We start from the raw sequence: 24,129 nt of genomic DNA, 5'->3' as shown, positions 1-24,129 counted from the left end.
TCTGAATAGTATTTAAAAAACCATAGAAATAAATTTAACAAAAGAATTGCAAAATTTGTGTTGTGAAAACTACAAAACGTTGAAAGAAATTAAAGAAGACCTAAAGAAATGGAAAGATATCCTATATTCATGGATTGGAAGACAGAATTTTGTTAACATGGCTATGCTCCCCAAATTGGTCTACACACAGTTTCTATTAAACACAGTCTCTATTAAGATTCCTGCTGGCTTGGTGCAGAATCGACAAGCATATTCCACAATACATATGGAAATGCAAGAGGCATAGAAAAGCAAAAACAGACTTGAAAAAGAATAAAGCTGAAGGACTCATACTTCCCAGTTTCAAAACTCACCAAAAGCTGGAGTAATTAGGGCAGTGTGCTACTGGCAAAAGACATGAAGAGAAACATCTTTCTTAACTACCTCAAGAGGTCAGCTTCACAGTTTAGCCCTGGACTACTAGCTTCTCAGATAATTGGCCTTAAGGAGTTTCCCCTCTTCATTATAACTTTTCTTTCAATTGGGGGAAAGAAAACTACATGTAAATAATTCAAAATAATACAGAACAGTGTGAAGCAGAGTCAGGATTCCCATCTCTCCATCAAGTGTATTTCTTTCTAGTGTATGTCTGATTTCTAACTGACTTTAAAAATCATTTTGTGGGGCCAGGCATGATGGCTCACACTTGTAATACCAGCACTTAGGGAGGGCTGCAGGTAGTAGGATTGCTTGAGCCCAGGAGTTTGAGATCAGCATGGGAAACATAGCAAGACCTCATCTCTACACACACACACACACACACACACACACACACACACAAATTAGGCATGTGGCTCTTGGCCTGCTGTCCCAGGTATTTGGGAGGCTGAGGTGGGAGGATTGTTTGAGCCCAGGAGGTCAAGGCTGCAGTGACCTGTGATCGCACCACTGCACTCCAGCCTGAGAGAAGAGTGAGACCCTGTCTCAAAATAATAATAATTTTGTGTGATTTTTTTTTTTTTTGAATTAGAGTCTCACTCTGTCGCCCAGGCTGGAGTGCAATGGTGGGATCTTGGCTCACTGCAGCCTCCGCCCTCTGGGTTCAAGCGATTCTCCTGCTTCAGCCTTCTGTGTAGCTGTGATTACAAGCCACACCCGGCTACGTTTTATATTTTTAGTGGAGACAGGGTTTTGCCATGTTGGCCGGGCTGACCTCGAACTCCTGACCTCAGGTGATCGGCTGCCTCGGCCTCCCAAAATGCTGAGGTTACAGGTGTGACCCACCACTCCTGGTTCACAAACTCCATTTTGTCTTTGGCAGAGGACATGTTTTCTTTCTTCATGCCCTCTGGGTATGAAAGGGGTCCCCAGGCTTTTCCTGGCTACCACTTGCTCTGACCTTATACATGTTGCGTTTTGCTCTTAAAGAGGACAGCAGGAAGAAAGGCTGGTTTCAGAAACCAAGAGGGTTGGCAGTGGATGTGCAGATTTTGTCACGGAGTCCAAAGAGCTCAGCTTTTGAGTCTCTGAGAAGTTTCATTTCTTGTGCAGAAAGAGTACAACTGAATTCAAGTTTGCCTTTAGAATTGTATTGAATAAAATACTGCACACTAAAGGAAAGCTTATTTTCTGCACGATTGTCTTTTCAAAGACAGAATATTTGAAGCATGTTTCCTAGAGATTGTGTGGATGAGGGTACGCTGGCAGAGGCATCACTCAAGCTAGGGGTGGTGTGTAAGAAGCACATGGAGCCACAAGAGGCACCTCCTATAGTCACTAAAGGCTTCCCTTTCTGTGCCCAGCTTTTGGTTGAAGGGTGATTTTTTTTTTCTTTTTCTTTTTTTTTTTGAGATGGAATTTTGCTCTTGCCCAGGCTGGAGTGCAATGGCATGATCTCGGCTCACCACAACCTCCCGGGTTCAAGTGATTCTCCAGCCCCAGCCTCCTGAGTAGCTGGGACTACAGGCATGTACCACCACGCTCGGACAATTTTGTATTTTTAGTAGAGACGGGGTTTCTCCATGTTGGTCAGGCTGGTCTCGAACTCCCGACTTCAGGTGATCTGCCTGCCTCGGCCTCCCAGAGTGCTGCAATTACAGGCGTGAGCCACCGTGCCCGGTGAAGGGTGGTTTCTATTAGACGAATCTGTGCTTCACTCACGGATGTTAATAGAGGAACCTGTTTTCCTGCTACAGATTCCTGAGTAGAATTGCTGAAAGAGTCCACTTCTAGACTCAAGGGTAGTCGAAGACCAGTCTATGTAGGAAGGCTGAGGCAACTCGGAAAGACCTGACAGCTAGTTACATATATTCTGACATAGTCCCCCCATAATGGCTTTTAGTGACACATGTGCTGATAGAATTCTAAACCTCTAGAATTCCCCTGCTGGTGATGCTGGTGTCTTCTCTTGTGCTTGTTTGTACAGGGTAACCTGATGCAGAATGCTGCAGGTGTGCTGAGAGCTAGAAGGCTGTGAAAACTTGCTAGGAAGGTTGGGCTTGGCATGACTTGCTCCAGTAGGAATCCTGGGGGGAGATTTTCAGCTTTAATTAAACAGTACATCCAGAGCCAAGGGTGACTCTCAACTCAGGTAGTTCTACAGGTCAGATGTGAATTTACCAAATCTCCCAATTTGTTTGTTTGGTTTGTTTTTTCAGAGAGGGTCTTGCTCTGTCACTCTGGTTGGAGTGTAGTGGTGTGATCATAGCTCACTGCAGCCTCACACTCCTGGGTTCAAACAATCCTCCCACCTCAGCCTCCCAAAATACTGGGATTACAGACATGAGCCATTGTACTTGGCCAAACCTCCCAATTTAAAAACGCCTCTGTAAAGGGTTTGGGTCTGAGCTATGTTTGTTTTTTTTGTTTGTTCTGTTTTGAGGCGGGGTCCCACTCTCTTGCTCAGGCTGGAGTGCAGTGTCACAATCTTGGCTTACTGCAACCTCCACCTCCCGGGCTCAAGTGATCCTCCCACCTCAGCCTCCTGAATAGCTGGGACTACAGGGGCACACCACCATGCCCAGCTAATTTTTCTGGGCGGGGATGGGTGAGGTGGGGACTTTATTTATACAGACAGGGTTTTGCCTTGTTGCTCAGGCTGGTCTTGAACTCCTGAGCGCAAGTAATCTACCTGCCTTGGCCTCCCAAAGTGCTGGGATTACAGGCGTGAGCCAGAGCACTCAGCCCTGAGCTGTATGGTACTTCAAACTGCCAATACGCCAGCCCCCGACACTCTGATTGGTATTCCTTTAATTCATCAGACCCCCATGTGCAATAAATGACTGAATGTTGAAATTGTTCTTCTTTGTTTGCCCAATCAGTAGATGGCCACTTTTATAACTTTATAATTACTTAATTTTATTTTTTAAAGCTTATTTTCTGTTTTCATGTATAGTATTTTATTGAGCTTCTGCAAATGCCATCGCAATTTTGTTTTGTTGAACAAAAAACATAAACTTCAAATGTTAAAGCAATGGAATCAATAAATTTATTGTTACATTAACAAGAACTACAAAGCAACCTTTCGTATGTCTGATACCAAAGACACAACTGAAAAGTCATTTTTCCAAACCTTGAGCTTGCATTCGCATACCCATCTAACTCTCACATGTGCTAATTAACGGCAAATGCCATTTCTGGGCTTCACACACATTCTGTCGCTTTCCCTTTTCTGAGGTGACTTCCCTTCCTTACCCCACACCTCCTAGAGCTGTCCCCAGGTGTGCCCTTGCCTGGACAGCCCTGCAGCCTGCTTTAGCCCAGCAAAGTATTCATCTAACCAGTCCATGGCCTGACTCCTGACATCACCCTTCGCTGCATCACCCTTCCCTGCATATTTGGAGGATGAGGCTTGATTGAGGCTCAGGTACTGAGCTCCCCGAAGGTGCCTTGATGCTGGCACATGGAGAACCAGATGCCACTCCGATCATAAGGAAGACAGACCCAGGACTTCCATATGAATTGGATATGATCATCTGACGTGCCCCCTAATAACTGATGGATCCCGCTGTTACCCCAAAACTCCAGACCACACCGGGCCAGACACAGGCATTTCCTGTCCCCTGAAGAGCCACTGAACCCAGCACAAAAGAGATCTAGAGCTCTCCAAACCTATGGAATGGCAACCAAAACCATGCCCAGGTTTTGAGTTAAGCCTCATTAGTCTCCCTTCTCCCTCGACGGTGTAGAACTGTGCAGCACAGCACTAAGTGAATGAGAGCAGAAGCCTCAGGACAGAACTGAACCCACCAGCTTTAGCTGACAACACTGCCAGGGGTTCTATCCACCAATGGAATTTTCTCTTTGATCACTGAGTGAGGAGGCATGGGTGAGGGATGCAGAGTGCTGCTTGTCATGAGACATCAAGCTATCCAAGTCAATATCCTGTTAGTAGGGACAGGATGCTATAAAAGGCATAATAATCTCACCTGCCCCAGCTGGAAGCAATGATTCCATTGCCCCAGATTCGGAATTGTGATTTAAACTAGGCCTCTCTTCAGGAATCAGAACCAAATTAGAGTGCCTTATATGTGCAAGGAACTAATGCAGAAAGACATTATGGGTAAGTCAAGGGAGATGCCCCAGCCATTGGGCAGATTCTTCTGGCTCCTCCCTGATGGAACTAATTCTTCTTCTTCTGTGCCTGGATCCTAGAGCCAAGATCCTTAAGGTCTGAGTACAAGTTCCGCTTCAGGATGGCACTGCTGCACAGCAGGGCACCTTGCAGGGCCCCGACCAGCCCACAGGTGAAGATATCCTGGCCTAGGAGGCAAGAGCAGAGGCCCCTGAGCGTGACCCAGGCAGGCCCAGGGGAGGGTGGGGCCCTGGTGCTCTTCCCTCCACATGAGGGCCACCCAGAGCTGGCTCCAATCAGAAACGGGGCCACAGCCTGCCCAGGCAGCCCTGCTCAGGGGATGGGAAGCTGCAGGGGACAGCAGGGCCTGAGGACAGGAACAGAGGACGTTGGGTGACAGGGGCCCAGGGTCTCAGGTCCTGACAACATGGGGCAGTGAGTATACCTGTCAGGTAGAGGTTGGGGATGGGGCTCTGGGCCCTCAAGGAGGCCATCACACGAGGGTGCAGGCGGCCCAGGTCATGGTCAGCCCCGTAGCAGGCACCTCGGGGAGCAGCCAGATAGAACTGGCTGGTGAGTGGGGATCCTGCAGTCACACTCTCCACCTGAGGGCACAAAGGGTGGGGCGGGCACGTGAGATCCTAACTCCCCTCCCTCTTCCACTGTCTCCCATTTGCTGACTGCGGGTATGGGTGCCCTGTCCTTCCCTGGGGCTCATGTCGTGGGGCCCAATTCCCCTGTCTTTGCAAGGGAAGGGCAGAAATGGCACCATGAGGTCCGTCACCACCCCAAATATTTTACCCCCTACCTTCCCCTCCAGCTGTGGGAACAGTTTCATGACCACTGACATAGAGGCTTCCACAAAGGAGTTTTTGAAGGTCTCATAGTCACTGCCCCGCTTTCCCTTCGGCTCCGCCTGCCACTCCTCAAACCACTCGTAGGCGCTGGGTATGAGCATGATCATGCTGGACCGGTCTGGGGGTCAGAGCTGATATTACTACTGCCCGGCCCCTCCCTCCAGCCCCTCACCCGGGACCCGCAGCCCCACCTGGGAATCGGTCCTCCCAGGTCGGATCCTTGGCTGATGGGAAAGCGATGAACAGAAGAGGGATGTGTTCCGCAGCCTCTTCCCTGGGCATGGAGACGTAGCGCTCCATCCTGCGTGTGACAGGAGTGTGGTGTGATCTCCAGGCTTTTGTCCTCAAAATTCCAGAACCACTGCAAGGACTGCTCAGCCCTAGGGACTCCCCACAGGGGTGAAACTGAGCCACAGCCTTGAGGTGACAAACTTCCAGGAACAAATTAGATATTGCCCATTTCCTCCCATTCCATATCCTCTGCTCATTCTCTGAGTCAAGCAGGGAGGCACAGGCCACACACGCACACACACACACACACGTGCGCCTTACGCCTGGTCCATGTCCGTGTCATAGTAAACATAGTAGTTGGTGGATGGCAGATGCAGGTCCTCCTTGGTGCCTTGCAGGCAGATGAAAACAGACATCATGCCTAAGCCAGGCCGCACCATCCCCAGCTGCTGCTTCACACCTGCCAAGGGGAGTGGGTGGTGCTTGTGTGAACTATGACCAGAGACGGCCACTCCCTGCTCCTAGGAGAGCCTTGGGGTGCCAGCTCTGGCACCTGCCTGAGGCATGCCAGGTCCCTGGCCACTCTGTTTCCTTCATTTAACTAAATATTTTTGAGGCCTTCAGATCATGAATCAAAATTCACAGACAAGGGAAAATTGTAACCAGACGGTGAGACAGGGGTAGGAGGCACAGGTGACTCGAGCAGGGCTGCCTGGCCAGGACAGTGTCAGTGCCCAGAGATCCTGGGACAGGGAAGAAGGGAGGTCACGGTCACAAAGAGAAAGGTAGGAAGTAGCAAAGGCAGAGTCTGCCTGTGCACCATGCCTGACCCCCCTGCTCTGCCCCTTGGCCATCTCTGCCTCACCCCTTCAGCTCCTGAGAGTCTGAGAGAGGGGAGGCCATGCAGGCTGCAGGCTCAGCTACGAGGGGCAAAGAAAAGAGAGGCTGGCAGTGGTGCAACCACCCTATGCCCTGGAGACAATCACAACTCCCTTACCACCCAGTCCCCATGAGGAAAGCCAGGACCTCGCTTTACCCCCCAGCCCGCTCTGCTGTCCCTTTCCCCGGTTCCTCAGGGAGCAGCTCCCGGGCCCACCCTTTGGGGTCAGGACTCGTTCCCCTGCTTTCTGGCTCCTGCACCAGCCAGGGTTTCCACCATACCACATCTGGAGCTGTTCTGTGCTCTCCAGCTCCCGCCCCAGCCTGAGCCCTTCATCTGGGCCCCTCTGTCTCAGCCCTGTTGGGTTCCTGGTCCCCTCTTCCCAGCGGCCTCCCTTCCTCAGATCACACCAGATGCATCCAGTTACATGAAGTGACAGGACCTCTCAGCCGCAGTGGCTCAGCGGCTCTGCTCCCTGTGGGCTGCCTGCTCTCCTGCTTCTCTTCCTGAGGCCTCTTCTCTGGAAGCCCCCTCAACCCAGAAGGGTGAGAGGAGCTGGAGCTTTCAAATCAGACCAGCTGCTCTACTCAGCCCTGCCCCTTTCAGCTGAGTGTCCTCAGGACTGTAATTAATCTGTATGGGCCTCAGTTTCCCCAACATTAAATGCTAGGGTTAGGATGACATTAGAGGCAGCGTTCTCACCTTGTTGCTTAAGTACAATCAGAGGGCCGGCCAAGAAGAGGGGAAGTATGACCCAAATGGAGCAAGTTGGCTCCAGAAGGGGACACGGTGGGGAACCTGCAAGAGGGGCAGTGCAGACCCGCCTTTTACCTGGCAGACAGCGGGCATTCCCCGGCAGTAGGTGCTCATAGGTGTTGAACAGCCCTGCACTGGAGACCACAACGGGGCAATAGATGTTCACCAGCTCATGCCCCTTCTTCACACTGACACCTGTAGGCACAAGTGCTTGGCTGAGGGTCTGCGAGTCCCGGGGAAAGAGGAAGGCCCATGGCCCCCATGGATCTCTCTCTGCCTGTGCCCATTTCTCAGACGTTGGAGTCCAGCTACCTAGACTCTGGCAGGGTAGGCCCCTGGGAAAATGCAAAGTGAGTGAATATTTTCAAGTGCTTTCAGCCTATCCTACAACTGCTTGGGCTTACTTTTCCTAGCTCTGTACCCACCTGCGTGTGTGTGTTTGTGTGTACTCTGTGTTTGAGCCAAATCCCAGACAAAGCTCAAGGGCTAAAGCGCTTCCAGTGGAAATCTAGGCCCTTTTCTCTGCTGCCAGAGTTGCTTCCAAATACTCTTTAATACTCTCCAATCGGGGCTGGGCACATTGGCTCATGCCTGTACTCCCAGCACTTTGGGAGTCCAAGGTAAGAGGACTGATTGCTTGTATACAGGAATTCAAGACCAGCCTGGGCAACATAGTGAGACCCTGTCTCTCCAAAAAAAAAAAATTTAAATTAAGCTGTATGGAGTTGTGCACACCTGTAGTCCTATCTCCTCAGCCAGATGAATGGGTTCAGCCCAGGAATTAAACGCTACAGTGAGCTCTGATGACACTACCACACTCTAGCCTGGGCAACAGAGTGAGACTGTGTCTCTAAAAAAATGAATGAATGAATAAAATAAAAATCAAACCCTGCAATGATGCCTCATCCTGGATAAGAGAACCTCTGAAATCTTACAGCAGCCTGTGCAATGTGGTCCCTTCTGTGTGTCCAGCTCCACCCATCTCTGCTCACTCTCACTAAACTCCCACTAAACTACTAGGCAGAACCAATATCAAACAGCTGAGAGTCAACCATTTCTCACCTACAAAAATGGCAGTTTCTCATTGTTCAACCTAATACTTCTGGATGCCTGAAAACACTCAGCTCTTTCACGTCTCCATGTCTTTGTGCATGCTGCTTCCCCTTCCCAGAATATTCTCCAACCTCATCTGTTTGCTAGGTTCATCTCACCCTTTATTACTCAGCTCCACACCTGTGCCTCCAGGAGGTTTCCCCTGTTCCACCATGCTGTCTGTTACCCCCATCCTTAGCACACTCCTCCAGATGGCACATAAATGAATGGTTTCTGTTTTCGTTTTTGTTTAAGACGAAGCCTCACTCCATTGCCCAGACTGGAGTGCAGTGGCGCAATCTCAGCTCACTGCAACCTCTGCCTGCCGGGCTCAAGCGATTCTCCTGCTTCAGCTTTCCAAGTAGCTGGGATTACAGGCTCCCAGCACTGTGCCTGGCTAATTTTGGTATTTTCAATAAAGACAGGGTTTCACCATATTGGCCAGGCTGGTCTTGAACTCCTGACCTTGTGATCCACGCACCTCGGCCTCCCAAAGTGCTGGGATTACAGGCGTGAGCCACGGCGCCCGGCCCTGGCTAATGTTTGTATTTTTGGTAAAGACAGGGTTTCACCATGTTGGCCAGGCTGGTCTCAAACTCCCAACCTCAGGAGATCTGCCTGCCTTGGCCACGCAAAGTGCTGGGATTACAGGCATGAGCCACCGGCGCCTGGCCTCTTTTATCTCTATCTTTTATTACCTAGCACTTGAAAAACAAATATATCTGGATTGTATTTGCCTCAATTGATAAACCTACCTTGCTTCCTGGACCCCTTTCAGCTAGGAGAACTTGTTCACAGACATCAGAGAAAACCTTGCCCAACTGACAGCCACCTCTCTCTTACCACCCAGTAACTTATCAGTCTCTTCTACTAATGGATTATCTCAGATCACTGATGGCCTTTTCTCCTCGATTTTTTATTTTGCACTGGGTCCCCCACTTATCACCTCCTTGAAAGGTTCCTCTGATAAATGCATGTCTATACCAGCCCAGTTTTTCCCAGGCCTCTTTTTGTCTGCTTCCTGGCTTCTTTAAGCACCCATTAGTCATGGATGGCCTATTCTGTTTAACAGACTCCTTCTTGCACAGACCCTCTATTCCAAGAATCATTTATACTGGGATTCGGAGTCCCTATCCAGGTTACAGCATCAATCTGAGCCAGTGTAATAAGGTTCTAGGCCTCACTTTACAGACAGAGGCAGGGAACCTTGCTGGCCTCCATACTACCCTGTGGAATCCAAGGTTATTCATTCATTCCATCAGTCACTGAGCAGCATTTATTGAGCCTCTAATATGTGCTAAGATTTATAAATACAAAGATAAAAGACAGTCTCTACACTCAAGAAGACAATTGGCTGGTCATAGTGGCTCACGCCCGTAACCCCAGCACTTTGGGAGGCCGAGGCGGGCGCATCACAAGTTTAGCAGATCGAGACTCTCTTGGCTAACACATGGTGAAACCCTGTCTCTACTAAAAATACAAAAAATTAACCGGGCGTGGTGGCGGGCACCTGTAGTCCCAGCTACTCGGGAGGCTGAGGCAGGAGAATGGCGTGAACCCTGGAGGTGGAGCTTGCAGCGAGCTGAGATCGGGCCACTGCACTCCAGCCTGGGAGACAGAGCAAGACTCCATCTCAAAAAAAAAAAAAAGACAGTCATAGATTACTGGGTAAATAATTTTATCTATTAAATAAATAACTAAATACTGTTCTTTGGGGACCATGCAATCCTTTATTTTTCTTTTCTTTTTTTTTTAGACGGTGTCTCACTCTGTTGCCCAGGATGGGGTGCAGTGGTGCAATCTCGGCTCACTGCAATCTCTACCTCCCAGGTTTAAGTGATTCTTCTGCCTCAGCCTCCCAAGTAGCTGGGACTATAGGTGCGTGCCACCACACCCAGCTAATTTTGTATTTTAGTAGAGATGGGGTTTCACCATATTGGCCAGGCTGGTCTCAAACTCCTGACCTTGTGATCCGCCTCAGCCTCCCAAAGTGCTGGGATTACAGGCATGAGCCACGATGCCCGGCCATATTTTCTTTTCTTTTACTTTTCTTTTCTTTTTTTTTTTTTAAAGAGACAGGGTTTAACCATGTTTCCCAGGCTGGTCTCAAATTCCTGAGCTCACACGATCCTCCCATCTCAGCTTCCCAAAATGTTGGGATTACAGGTGTAGACCACCATGCCCGGCTGATCCTTTATCTTTCCTGCTTCCTTTTTATTTCTGGACTAATCACTATCCCTGGACCCTGCTCTGGGGCAGATTCTCACCTTTAGCCCCCATGAGGAGGTCAGTTCTCCTACTCCGTCTGGTCTTAGGGACACCCTAGGTCTCGTCCACACCAACCCAGGGACCCAGAAGGGCAGGGCAGGGCTCTCACCACAGGCTTTTCCAGCTGAGTCCAGCAACACACTCTGCACAGTGGCCCTTGTAAGGACAGCGCCCCCAGCCCGCTGAATCACAGGGATGGTATGGAAGGCAATTTCACTGGAACCCCCTCGGGGATAAAAGGCTCCTTTCAGGTAGTGTTTAACCAGCAGAGCGTGCATGGAAAAGGCACTGTGACGGGGGGTGACACCTGCAGAAGGAAGGAAGGGAGGTGAGCAGGCAAAAGCAGGCACCAGCACCAGTCAGAAACGAACGTGGAATTCTGTGAGATAACACATAGCCCAGTCTATCCAAGGATCCACATGTTCCTCAGGGTTCAAGGCAGTTAGAGGAGACTTTCCATCCAGTCATGGGGTACCTTAGAGATCTTGGCACCAGTAGGAATATCCTCCCTGCAAACTGCCATGCTGCCAAGACCAGGGAAGACAGTGTTGGTTGAACTGAAAAATCATCCAGGGCATGGATGAAGAGAATTTTGACCAAGGAGTCCAGTAGGTGGCCAGACTTCTCATCCACAAGCTCCAGAGGGCCTGGGGTTTACACTGCTCCATATCAGTCAGTCAGGCAGGGTCAAGAAGAAAGACTGAGAGACGAGAGGGTAGCCCTTCCTCCTCCAGAAGCTGCCCAGAGCCCATGGCCAGTACCCACCGTAAGTGGGGAAGATGTAGCTGAGCACTGCCTGGAGCTCAGAGGAGGCCCCCAGCTGCTGCAGGACCTCAGCCAGGCTCTGGGTGGATGCACGAAGGAATGGAGAGAAACGAGTGAGCAGCCCACACCTGTCGAGGAGCTGAATCACGGGCAATGGGAGGAACTTCAACAGGATGGCATGAGGGACTCCATTGGATACCACCTGGGGGAGTGAATGAGGAGAGCAGGCCTCACCTCTGGAACCGCTGTGACAGAACTGCTATCCCCATAGCCTGGACCAGCCCGAGGATCTAGCAACACTTACCCCTGACTGAACTTTGCTGAATTTGAATTTTTAAAAAAATCTATACTCTGTGAATTTTCCTGTCCTATACTTGGATGAGTCCTTCTTTTACTTTTATTTTCCTGCTCAAATTCCTTTTCAAAATCCCAATCTGGTCTCGGATGAGTAAAAAGGAGTAGTGATCTGATGTCACGGAAGCCAGCCTAGTCAGGGAGGAGAGCAGGGCATCCCTGGAGGCCAGGGGGACAGCAGCAGCCGTGGAGCCAAGGCTCCAGAGAGAGAGAGAGAGACAGAGAACTGGATGGACTCGGGTGGAGGCTGAGCTAAGAACAGATATGACTCTTCCTCCCTTCCTGCCTCTCCCCACTGCACTCTTCACCCCCAGTGCCTCCATTAATAATGAAGAAAGTCAGTCTTGTCGGGAATAAACTCTGGGTCCTCAGCATGTCCATGTTACCTTAACTAGCTTTATATACTTGTCAATGATAGCTTCCTCCTGTGGAAACTTCTCTTTGAGGCCCTGAATGTAGGCTTTCTCTCCACTGTACATGGGGTACTCCTTTCGGCCATTAGGCCCTTCCAGTACCATGATGTCAAAAGGAGAAGACATGGGAGCCCAGTCCAGCTGCCCTTCAGTGATCTGGTCCAAGATAAAACGGCCAGTGCTGCCCTCCTCCATACTCCCAATATAATGGATTCCTGTTGGGAGATGGAAAAACAAGGTAGTAAAGGCATACGAGGATTGAGCCCTGGAAAGGTGGCTGAGGAAGTGAGGTGGAAGAGGTTATCTGGCCTGGCCAAGATATGAGCTGCCCAGAGTGAGCTGCCTACCCTGTCTGTAGGGAGGTGTCACAGCAGAAACCACCAGATCCCTGCCCGGCTCAACTCCCAGTAGCTATGCTGTCACAGAAGAAAAGTGCCCAGAGGCTGGGCACGGTGGCTCACACCTGTAATCCCAATACTTTGGGAGGCTGAGGGAGGTGGATCACTTGAGGTCAGGAGTTCAAGACCAGCCTGGCCAACATGGAGAAACCCCGTCTCTACTAAAATACAAAAAAATTAGCAGGGTGTAGTGGCCCACTTGGTGGGATTACTGAGTGTAATTCCAGCCACTTGGGAGACTGAGGCATGAGAACCACTCGAACTCAGGAGGTGGAGGTTACAGTAAGCTGGGATCACACCACTGTGCTTCAGCCTGGGTGACGCAGTGAGACTCTGTCTGAAACAAACAAACAAAAAAAGTGCCCAGAGAGAAGACGGCACTTCCAAAACAACAGAAATGCTCAGTATCACCCCACAAGGGCTGCTCCAAGCCTCTTCAACATATAGCCATGCTCCCAACCCTTTTCCACACAAGCCTTACCTGTGTCAAATTCAAGGCCATTCTTTCCAAAGGTATGACAGGCGCCCCCTGCCTTGGTATGTTGTTCCAGCACCAGGACTCGCTTGCCAGCTTTAGCTAGAATTGCAGCTGCAGCCAGACCCCCAAAGCCACTGCCAATTACCACCACATCCAGCTTCTCCGGCACTTGGCTGGCTGAAAAAACTAGAGCAGAAGGGCCAAAGGGTGGGTTTCTCAGGCAGGGGCAGGGAAATAACAAAGACAGGGAAACCAAAGAAGACTTCTCTAGCTTGTACAGTGCAAGAAACCTCTAGAGCAGTTTGGCATGGAACTCTTGACTAACATGTTTCAAACATTTTACCTGGGAATACTCAGAACCAGCCAGGCAGATTTGGGGTTTTGTGTTTTTGTTTTTTGAGACAGGGTCTCGCTCTGGCCCAGGCTGAAGTGCAGTGATGTGATCACAGCTCACTGCAGCCTTGAACTCCTGGCCTCAAGCAATCCTCCTGCCTCTGGTTCCCGAGTAGCTAGGACTACAGGTGCATGCCACCATGCCTGGATAATTTTATTTATTTATTTATTATTTATTATTTTATTTTTCTGAGAACGGAGTCTCGCTCTGTCGCCCAGGCTAGGAGTGCAGTGGCCGGATCTCAGCTCACTCAAGCTCCGCCTCCCGGTTCCCGCCATTCTCTGCTCAGCCTCCTGAGTACTTGGACCTACAGGCGCCCGACTCGCGCCAGCTAAATGTTTTGTATTTTTTAGTAGAGACAGGATTTCAGCCGTGTTAGCCAGGATGGTCTCGATCGTCCTGACCTTGTGATTGCCCGTCTCGGCCTCCCAAAGTGCTGGGATTACAGGCTTGAGCCACCGGCCCGGCCTTATTATTTATTTTTGAGAACAAAGAGTCCTCGCTCTGTCACCCAGGCTGGAGTGCAGTGGCGCAATCTCCGCTCACTGCAAGCTCCGCCACCCGGGTTCACGCCATTCTCCTGCCTCAGTCTCCCGAATAGCTGGGACTACAGGCGCTCGCCACCACGCCTGGCTAATTTTTTTTTTTAATATATATTTTTTAGTAGAGATGGGGTTTCACCATGTTAGCCAGGATGGTCTCAATCTCCTGACCTCATGATCCACCCGCCTTGGCCTCCCCAAGTGCTGGGATTACAGGCATGAGCCACCGTGCCCGGCCTATTTTATTTTTTATAAAGACAAAGTCTTGCTATGTTGCCCAGGCTGGTCTTGAACTCCTGGCCTCAAGTGATCCACCCACCTCGGCCTCCCAAAGTGCTGGGATTACAGGCATGAGCCACCATGCCCATCACACAGGCTGGGTTTCTTTGGAAGATGCAGGGTCTGCAAGCAACAGTGGAGTAGCTGGGTCTTATGGTGGCTCTTCCAGGTCCTGATGGAAAGGCTTGGGCAGGACAGAACTGCTCAGAGGCTGCAGCTCTGAGAAATCACAGCACCAGCCTGTCCCATAGGGAAGGTCTGGGGCATTGCTGAGGGAGGCAGCACCTTCTCAGAAGACAAAACTGGATAGCAAGTGGTGCTATATGGGTACTTCCAACACAAGATCTGTTCTTTAAATCACTGGCAAAGAACTGAGATCTGGGATGTTTCAAGATACAAGAGAACTTGGCAAACTGCTTATTTTTTGAATGTTTTTAGAGAGATCAATAGTAAAAAAAAAATTTCATATGTAAGTATATAAGATAAATATATGAAATAAGTTTCACAATGCAATATTTAGTGGAACTACGTATAATGCACTGTGATATTTTCTATTCTACTGCATTCTAAAATGTTAGTTGTGGCCCAGCACGATGGTTCACGCCTGTAATCCCAACACTTTGGGAGGCCAAGGTGGGCGGATCGCTTGAGGCCAGGAGTTCGAGAGCCTAGACAACATGTTGAAACCCTGTCTCTACTAAAAATACAAAAATTAGCTGGGCACGCACTCCTTTCGGGAGGCTGAGGCACGATAATCACTTGAACCCAGGAAGTGGAAGTTGCAGTGAGCAGAGATCACACCACGGCACCCTAGCATGGGCAACAGAGCGAGACTCTGTTTCAATAAATCAATAAATAATGCCAGTTGCAACTCACTAAATTGATTTCATAGCCCACTAATAGATCACAAAGCGGTTTGAAAAGCAGTTAAGCTAGTCATCTCATTTTTAGACCAGCCCAGGTAGGTGCTAATGGTTATGCAGCAAATTAGTGACAGTTCAAGCTAAAACTCAGTTCTCGGAAGTCCAGATGATTAGTCCTTCCACTTAGAACAGTACTGTCTCAGATTGTGCAGCAAGATACGACACGGAGAATTCTAAAATTTACAAGTGAGAGGGACTCTGTAGATCAAACAGGTGATCCATTATTTTTTAAAGCAGCAGAACTCTTTAAACCCTAGAAGCAACCACAAAATATGTTTTAAAGATGAGAGTGGAGAGCAGGCTCTGAGCCTGAGGCACCCTGTTGAATCTCTGCCAAAGTTTCAGAACTAGGGTTCAATCCTTATGACTCGAGACCATGCAAAGCCTGTTAAATCACCGGACGGGCAAAATGCAATTTCCTATGCAAGTTGGGACACATTTCTGTGTTGTCTCCCACACACTGAGCTCTCATGGGAGGGTAGGTGAAAAAGTTAAGGTCCTGGAACCAAGTGGAGGAATGTCTCTTTATCAGTTCCGTGAGCTGCCGGGATTACAAGTGGCAGGGCGGGTACCAAGACCTTGCAAACCAAGGACAAACACCGCGCCCTTGGGACTACTATTCCCGGGGCCTGCTAGGGCGAAGGCTATAGACAGTGTCGGACACTAAAGCAGGGCTCCTCCCCGTGCAAGGAAGCCCTCCCAGTACTTTATATATGGGGAAACTGAGGCCCAGGTCTGGTAGCGGCTGCCTTGGCAAAATGAGAACCCAAACCTGTGAGAATGCCTGAAGTGCAGCCCCGGATCCCAGGGTCCCTCCTACTACCTTGTTTGAGAACCTTCTTCCTGGCCTCCTTGTCAGTTACCAGGGGTGCTGGTGGCCGTTTGACATCTTCGGAGAAAGGATTCGGGGATTTGCCAGAGAACAGTCCCAAGTAAACTTTGCAGACGACGGCCAGCAGCAGCACGGTCAGGAGCAGCACCAGCGGAAGCCACATCTCGCTGGCGTCGGGTCGGGTAAATGGGACAGCTCCGTCTGCGCTCAGCCTCTAGGACTGTGGCTCCGCCCGGGCTAGTTCGCTCTCCAGTCAGGAGGCGGAGGCAGCTTTGAGCACTGATTAACCAGCCAGCCTGCCAGCGAGAAGCCAACAATCCGGTGACGATTGACCCTCCCGGCTCTCCGTACCTCTTTTGCAGCGCATGATTTCCATTGCCTACTGGGAAATGTAGTTCTCGGGGCCAGGGGAGACGGCACGGAAGAGGCCTGTGCGCAAGAGCAGATGAGGCCTAGCCGAGGCGGCGGGATCCCCAAGTTTGGAAAGCTGTGTTAAGAGTGAGAACGCGATAACACCTGCCAAGGAGTTAACCCCTTTGATAAGCTCCCTAACCCCTTTGATAAGCTGGTTGGTGCCTTTGTGGAGCTAGCAGCCGGCCTGAGGAGGGAGGGAGAATGTGATCCGGTGGAAATGATCACTGCAGGGCGAGACAAGGCCCAGAGTTGTAAGACTGAGAGAGAATTCCGACTGGGAGACAGGAGTCTTGAGTTCTGGTTCTGGCTCTGCCCTGGACTCGCTGCCCTGAGGTGTTAAATTGCTTTCCTCCTCTTACGCCTCCAGGCAATGCGAAAGTTCTGTCCAAAGTCCGCACACAACCCCTGTCTGACTGGGTGTCTTGAATTGAAATCTGTTCTGCGCATCGCAGCCGGTGAGCCTGTGGCTCTGTGCCCCTCAACATGGCCCATAGTTTTGTCCTGGGAGCCTGCCTGGGACGGAGTCCTTTATGGCGGGTCCCTAATGACACCCCATCCGTGGGGAACCTGGGGGACGGGGAACCGCCTACGGACGAGCACGGTGAAAGGATCAGCGAAGGGCCGGTCTAATTTAAATTCCTATGCAGAGAGTCTAACCTCCAGCAAGCAGTTGAAGAATCATACCCCCTTCTTGCCTAAAGTGGATGCACAATGAATACTTGATTTGCGAAGGATCCATTTTTATAGGAAGGCCGTTAGCTTAGGTCCAACTATCAGGAACTTGCCTTTGAGTACTTCCTTTTTTGACAGTTGTTGCTCTTTTCTTCTGATACAGATAGTAACTGTCCCTACCGAAGGCCCCAGCAGTACTCCAGCCAGGTGTGGAAAGCTGGTCACGATTCTAGGCTACTTGGTTCATTTTCTACACAGCAACAGAAGAGCCCTCCTGAGACTGCTATTACCATACCCGCCTGTCATCTTGCCAAGGCTGGCCAATGTGTGTTTTGGCATAGGCTGTCATGGAGGCCATGGTGGAGGAAAAGGAAAGAGGGGGCAGATGTTGAGGCCCCAGAGGCCACAGTGAGAACAGTTTAGTTCCTGAGGTGCCAAGACTAAGGAGGCACTGTCCTGCCCCCAGGATTACAATGAGCCACATGTCCAGCCCAAGAGCCAGGAGGTATTCTTCCTCTCAGTGTTAATAATCAAAGCATCCTGACACCAGCAGCCAGTTCTTATGGAATCCTGATCATTGTTACCACAGTGGAGGGCTGACCTCATAGAGAGGCTACCCTCCTTCCTTAGTCACCCAAGCCTGTGAACTATGATTGTCAGTTGTATGTGGGCCATCTGCCCACTTAGGATGCAATTTTTGATGTGACAGACATCCCAGATGTCCAATTCCCCCGTGATGAGGCATGAACCTTGTCCAGCCCTTTTCCTCAGGGAAGCAATGTCAGATGAAAGACTTAGAGTTGCCCAAACTGGCTAGCCAGTTTGTACTGCCACGTATACAGTATTGGTGATAACTGAGAAAGGTTAGAACATTGTGTTGCATTTTGAATTTCTACCATCGTTGGAACCAGGTCTAGTATTATAAGCCCCAGACCCAACCTGTGTGTGAGGCCTAAACAAAGCCTGAGCACTTCAGCTAAGATGACCCACCAAGGTGCCACCTTTAGCCTAACCCCTTTGATAAGTTGGCCCAGGTCCCAGTAACTCCATTGTCGGAAACAGACCCCATCCCTTCTAGTGGTGCTGCTGTCTTTTGGGCACAGAATCCAGCCCACAGACCCCTGCATGGTCCCCTTTTTGCCATCCTGTGGCATGGGTAGTAAGAGGGAAGCATTTGGCTGAGGCAACTCGTTCATTCAGAATAAATTCACAGCTGCTTAAATTTTGTCAACAGGCCGGGCGCGTTGGCTCAAGCCTGTATTCCCAGCACTTTGGGAGGCCGAGGCGGGCCGATCACAAGGTCAGGAGTTCGAGACGAGCCTAACCAACATAGTGAAACCCTGTCTCTACTGAAAATACAAAAATTAGCCGGGTGTGGTGGTGCATGCCTGTAATTCCAGCTACTCGGGAGACTGGGACAGGAGAATCGCTTGAACCTGGGAGGCGGAGGTTGCAGTAAGCCAAGATCGCACCACTGCACTCCAGCCTGGGCAACAGGGCAAGAGTCCATCTCAAAAAAAAAAAAAAAATTGTCAACAGAGTCATAACTGAATGATGAAACCAGTTTTCTTTTTCAATTTCCTTTTTTTCTTTTGGGCAGAGCTGAGGCTTCAAAGACCTCAGGGGACTTCTCTCAGTACTCACAGAAACCTCCTACACCCTCAGATGGCACAAAGGGACCGTTTTCTTACTCTTGGTCTGAGTGACTGCCAAGAAGGAAGGCAAAGGTAGAGCAACTGGATCTCTGGCTCTCCACATAGCTTCTGATCTCAGACCTTATTAAAACCCTTTCTGGGCCCAAAGACAAAGCTCACATGAACAAGTGATTTTGAGTCATGAATGAAAAATCTTTCCATAGTAAAGAAGAATTCAGAGATGGACAGGTAAGCATGCACTCTTATTTGGGAAAGATGGTGTTGGTTTGAGATACATCATTAAGTATAGTAAGAATATATTAAGAGAATATGAAGCTTTAGAAAAATTTAGAAAACCTCATTATAGTTCTCTTTGTTCTATAAGAAGGAGCTTCTGTTCACCTCAGGGTCAATTGCTTTTTCCTGATAGCTTGTTTTCTGACTAAGTTATGAGATTTTTGTTTTCTTTTTGCTTGGGTAGTGGGGAGAATTTCATTGAGAAATCCCCCTCAATGAAATTGATTTGTATTTCATTGATTTGGATCATTTACCTTACTAGCCTCTTCCCTGTGAAATGCTTGCTTTGGCCTGATCATCCTCAGGACTCAGTTCAGTGTGATATGTCTTTGTATAAGCTGGGCACCTAACCCTACATGCCTTACCTTTCATGCTACCTTGCCTACCCAAAAATGGTCTTAAATGGTGGCTGTGGGATTCAGTGGCCAGACTGGGACAAAGCCTTTACTTTGGGTCTCCAGAAAGATTTTCTTCACTGTAGTAAGATGCGAACTGTTCCAAAGAGGGAAGTCTTTGGACACTGTAGGGGACTGAATTGGAGAAGGAAAGGAAGGGTGAAATGAATACCAGGTACACAGACCCCTGCAGGAAGTTGTTCAGCACAATGAATCACCAAATATTTTAGAGATAAAATTTCAACAAAAATTTGAGACGAATATTTTGTGCTTAGTCCTGTGCCAATGGGTGTGAAACATATAAAAGAAATATAAGAGCCTGGGCACAGTGGCTCACACCTGTAATCCCAGCACTTTGGGAGGCCAAGTTGGGTGGATCCCCTAGGCCAGGAGTTGGAGAGCAGCCTGGCTAACTTGATGAAACCCTGTCTTTACTAAAAATACAAAATTAGCTGGGCATGGTGGTGCATGCCTGTAATCCCAGCTACCCAGGAAGCTGAGGCAAGAGAATTCCTTGAACCCAGGAGGTAGAGGTTGCCATGAGCTGGGATCACACCATTGCACTCCAGCCTGGGTGACAAAGTGAGACTCTGTCTCCAAAAAAAAAAAAACAAAAAAGAAATATAAGAGAAGGTCCTTATACAGGCCTTTTGCAGAGGAACTTTTGCTGTATACAAGGGTTACTGGACTTACGGGCATAAGACAGCATTGTAGCCCCAGCTAGTAAGGTAGGTTGCCTTGAGAAGGTGGAATTGACCTTGATCAGAGAAGAGGGTGAAGGTGTATTCTGAAGGAAAACTACATGAATGAAGGGATGGAAGTGAGGAGAGGATCTGCGGCAGGTATGTTGATTGTATTACAGTGGGAAATCATAATGTTTAGCCATCATGAGCTCCGTTACCAGGGAGTTTGGTCAGCTGTGGGGTGTTTTGGCCTCCATCCTTGCTCTGGAACATGAAGAAATGAAAGGTATGCTTGATGAGCATTAGTTGGAAATGGAAAAAGAAAAAAAAAAAAAGCAGAAGGATTAGAGTAACAGGATGAGCTGGGATTCCAGGGCTTTGGCATAATACATTCACATGGTTCAAAATCCAAAAAGTACAGAAGGATATACATATTCTGAAGAAACTACCTTCCACCCTTGTCCCCCAGCCACTCAGTTTTTCTGCTGGAGCCAAAGCTACTGCTTCCTTGGGTATAACTCTGAAAATGGTCTCTGCAGAGACAAGCAAATGTGCTTATGTACTTTTAAAAAATAAAATGGTAAAATAGTGTATAGACTTGTCCTTTGCTTTTTCACTTAATACATCATGAAGATTGTCCCATATTGCTTGTAAAGCACTTTCTCATTTGTCTTTATGGCTATATAGTATCTTACTGAGTGAATGTGCTTTTATTTATGTAATCAGCCCATTAGTGAACATTTAGGTTTTTCCAGCCTTTCGCTATTATAAACAGTGTGACAAAGAATCACACTATAAATGTAAACATGTCATTTTGCACATGGATGACTATATCTGTTAGATAAATTACTAGAATGCAGTATCAGGCCCCACATATACAAAACATGTATGATTTTGTTAGGTACTGTCAAGCTGTAGAGGTGGTAATAGTTTAATCTCCAGTGTGTTGTGCACTCTAGCCAATGTACATGTTATCAGATTTTTCCATCTTTGATAATCTGACTAATAAAACAGTAGTTTTACATGACTTTTTTTTTTTGAGATGGAGTCTTTTTCTGTTGCCCGGGCTGGAGTGCAATGACACCATCTCGGCTCACTGCACCCTCTGCCTCCCGGGTTCAAGTGATTCTCCTGCCTCAGTTTTTCGAGTAGCTGGGATTACAGGTGCATGCCACCACACCCAGCTACTTTTTTGTATTTTTAGTAGAGACGGGGTTTCACCACGTTGGCCAGGCTGATCTTGAACTCCAGACCTGAGGTGATCCACCCACCTCAGCCTCCCAAAGTGCTGGGATTGTACAGGCGTGAGCCACCACGCCTGGCGATGTGTTTTTTTGTTTGTCTGTTTTAATGAATGAGGTTGAGCATTTGTTCATATGTTTAAAACCAATTTGTGATTGGCAGGATGGCTTGTGTCTGTAATCCCAGCACTTTGGGATGCCAAGGTGGCTTGAGCCCAGAATTTGAGAACAGCCTGAGCAACCATATGTAGACCCCATGGCTACATGGGCATGGTAGTGTGCACCTGTGGTCCCCGCTACTTGAAAGGCTGAGGTGGGAGAATCCCTTGAGCCAAGAATTGAGTGAGCCATGATTGTGCAGTCCCAGGTGGAGCAACAGAGCGAGGCTGTATCTCAAAAAAAAAAACAACAACAACATGGAGAAATCCCGTCTCTACTAAAAATACTCTACTAAAAATTAGCCGGGCGTGGTGGTGCATGCCTGTAATCCCAGCTACTCAGGAGGCTGAGGCAGGAGAATTGCTTGAACCCAGGAGGCATAGGTTGCGGTGAGCTGAGATTGCGACATTGCACTCCAGCCTGGGCAACAAGAGCAAAACTCCATCTCACAAAAAAAGAAGAAAAACCATCATTTGGGTTACCTTTTGCGTAAACTGTCTATATCCTTTTCTAATGTTTCCACTGGGTTGGTTTTCTTTCTTTCTTTCTTTCTTTTTTTTTTTTTTTTGAGACGGAGTCTCACTCTGTTGCCCAGGCTGGAGTGCAGTGGTGTAATCTCAATCTACTGCAACTTCCACCTCCCAGGTTGAAGCAATTCTCGTGCCTCAGCCACCTGAGTAGCTGGGATTACAGGCATGTGCCACTACACCCAGCTAATTTTTGTACTTTTTAGTAGACATTGGGTTTCACCATGTTGGCCAGGCTGGTCTTGAACTCCTGACCTCAAGAGATCCTCTGCCTTGGTCTCCCAAAGTACTGGGATTACAGGCGTGGGCCACCATGCCCAGCTGGTTTTTCTTTTTTGCCTTAATGATTTTTTTTCTCTGAGATTAAACTTTATTAAAGTTACTTTTCCAGAAAATTCAGTAAATATGGTAATGTAGGAAGAAACTTAGGCTCATAAGTCTTTTAAATTTTTACGTAATCTTTAATGATGTTGATCAGGAAATTCTTTCATTGGTAGAATTACTTCTCCAGTCTGCAGAATTGTATCACCTGGGAATATTCTGGGCTTCTTTTCAACGATGCCATATGGTTTTTTTAGATACGTCATAGTTCGCGGTGCTCTATATGTTCAGAGAAACTTCTCTAGTAACGAACTGTAGAAATGATGGTTTTTGTTTTTTTTTTTTTTAAACAGCAGAGACAGGGTCTCCCCATGTTGCCCAGGCTGCTCTTGAACTCCTGGGCTCAACAATCCTCCTGCCTCAGCTTCCCAAAGTGCTGGGATTATAGCTGTGAGCCACCACACCTGGTAATTTTTAGGATTTTAAAAGAACACATTGAAAAATTAGCTCTGTATCTGTGACATGAGTTACAAACCATTGGCTGAGTATTTTGGTCAGTTTCTTGTTTTTAATCTGTAGCAGGGGATGGGTTTGGCTGAGCAGAAAGGCCATAGCAAACTGCTTCACTAAACTTCACTCACTCGGAACCCTCAGACTTTAAAGAGCCAAGAAATCGGTATAAAACTTTTGAGACAACATTAACTAAGCTTTTGCAGTTTTCTTAGGACCAGATTAAATAGAAGTTTTCCTTTACAGTATTCATTATGGTTGATATCTCTGGAGTTCAACCTTTTTTTGTGGTGCTAGGAAAAGGTGCGACATTTACCTTTGCAGGGACACAGATGGAGCTGGAGGCCATTATCTTTAGCAAACTAACACAGAACAGAAACCTATATACCACATATCCTCACTTATAAGTGGGAGCTAAATGATGAGAACGCATGGACACATAGAAGGGAACAACGCACACTGGGGCCTATTGGAAAGTGAGGAGGGAGAGGATCAGGAAAAATAACTAATGGGTACTAGGGCAAATACCTGGCTGATGAAATAACCTGTACAACAAACCCCTGTGACACAAGTTTACCTATGTAACAAACTTGCACATGTACCCCTGAACTCAAAAGTTAAAGAAAAAAAAGGTATGACATTTAAACTATTATCTTTGGGGGATTAATATGTGCCTGGGAGATTGACCCTTGTCTGTTTTACAGGGTGAAAGAATGTCTTCTGGATATTCTCCATCATATGACAACAACAAGAGTGTTCTGGCTTTCAGAGGAATCCCTGTATGTATCCCCCACACCTTGGTACCTTCTGCCAGGGCTTTTGTTGTGTGTTACTGTGTGGTGTCAGAACTATGCTAGACACTGGGGACACAAGGGTGGCGTAGACCTTAGCTTTCAGGAGCTCACACTTGAGGGGAGTGAGGGGAGGGTGTATGGAACACAAACATACAAAACAACTTCTATTTAATAAGATAATTGCTATAATGAAGCAGGCTATAAAATGCAGAGAAAATACCAAAGGCATATCACAGTCTGAAATGAGTGTATGAATTTTTGTTTATTTACATTCAAGGTGGACATACACGTGTCCCCAACATCACCCAACTTCCACATCATAGTTGAAGTTTTCCAGGTACCTCAATTTAAAATTGACTTCAGGCCGGGCGCGGTGGCTCAAGCCTGTAATCCCAGCACTTTGGGAGGCCGAGACGGGTGGATCACGAGGTCAGGAGATTGAGACCATCCTGGCAAACACGGTGAAAC

The 24,129-nt window shown here is 48.3% G+C and overlaps 2 protein-coding genes across 3 annotated transcripts in view; one reads left to right on the top strand and one right to left on the bottom strand.

Annotated features, from left to right (window-relative positions):
- Positions 1 to 3,435: 3,435 nt before the first annotated feature.
- On the bottom strand, positions 3,436 to 16,402 carry RETSAT (retinol saturase). Of its 2 annotated transcripts, none has more exons than XM_017859010.1 (11): positions 16,006 to 16,402; positions 13,048 to 13,230; positions 12,142 to 12,383; positions 11,402 to 11,603; positions 10,746 to 10,943; positions 7,352 to 7,471; positions 5,962 to 6,100; positions 5,601 to 5,710; positions 5,361 to 5,527; positions 4,998 to 5,157; positions 3,436 to 4,740 (listed from the first exon to the last, which is right to left on the bottom strand). In XM_017859010.1, exons 1-11 carry the CDS (start codon positions 16,175 to 16,177, stop codon positions 4,601 to 4,603), a joined length of 1,833 nt encoding a protein of 610 aa, XP_017714499.1. In that variant the 5' UTR covers positions 16,178 to 16,402; the 3' UTR covers positions 3,436 to 4,600. The 2 variants fall into 2 exon arrangements, with proteins under 2 accessions (XP_017714499.1, XP_017714500.1); XM_017859011.1 differs by having other exon boundaries at positions 3,440 to 4,740; positions 12,271 to 12,383.
- Positions 16,403 to 16,497: 95 nt separating this feature from the next.
- LOC108519771 (uncharacterized) overlaps positions 16,498 to 24,129 on the top strand; it is a 17,453-nt gene continuing 9,821 nt past the window's right edge. Inside the window, 4 exon segments of the mRNA XM_017858997.1 lie at positions 16,498 to 16,883; positions 18,701 to 18,983; positions 23,572 to 23,646; positions 23,939 to 23,998. Of these exon segments, the coding sequence (XP_017714486.1) occupies positions 18,936 to 18,983; positions 23,572 to 23,646; positions 23,939 to 23,998 (183 nt within the window). The 5' untranslated portion in view covers positions 16,498 to 16,883; positions 18,701 to 18,935.

This window comes from Rhinopithecus bieti, unplaced genomic scaffold, assembly GCF_001698545.2.
Source record: "Rhinopithecus bieti isolate Rb0 unplaced genomic scaffold, ASM169854v2 scaffold_47995, whole genome shotgun sequence".
NCBI classification, from domain to species: Eukaryota; Metazoa; Chordata; class Mammalia; order Primates; family Cercopithecidae; genus Rhinopithecus; species Rhinopithecus bieti.
This window is presented reverse-complemented; position numbering and strand designations above follow the sequence as displayed.

Coding starts and splice junctions, on each gene's coding strand:
- RETSAT (XM_017859010.1), bottom strand. CDS start 16,177: ATGTGGCTTCCGCTGGTGCTGCTCCTGACCGTGCTGCTGCTGGCCGTC. Junction 13,231..16,005: donor GAAGAAGGTTCTCAAACAAG/GTAGTAGGAGGG, acceptor CTTCTGCTCTAG/TTTTTTCAGCCAGCCAAGTG. Junction 5,158..5,360: donor TCCCACAGCTGGAGGGGAAG/GTAGGGGGTAAA, acceptor TTGTGCCCTCAG/GTGGAGAGTGTGACTGCAGG.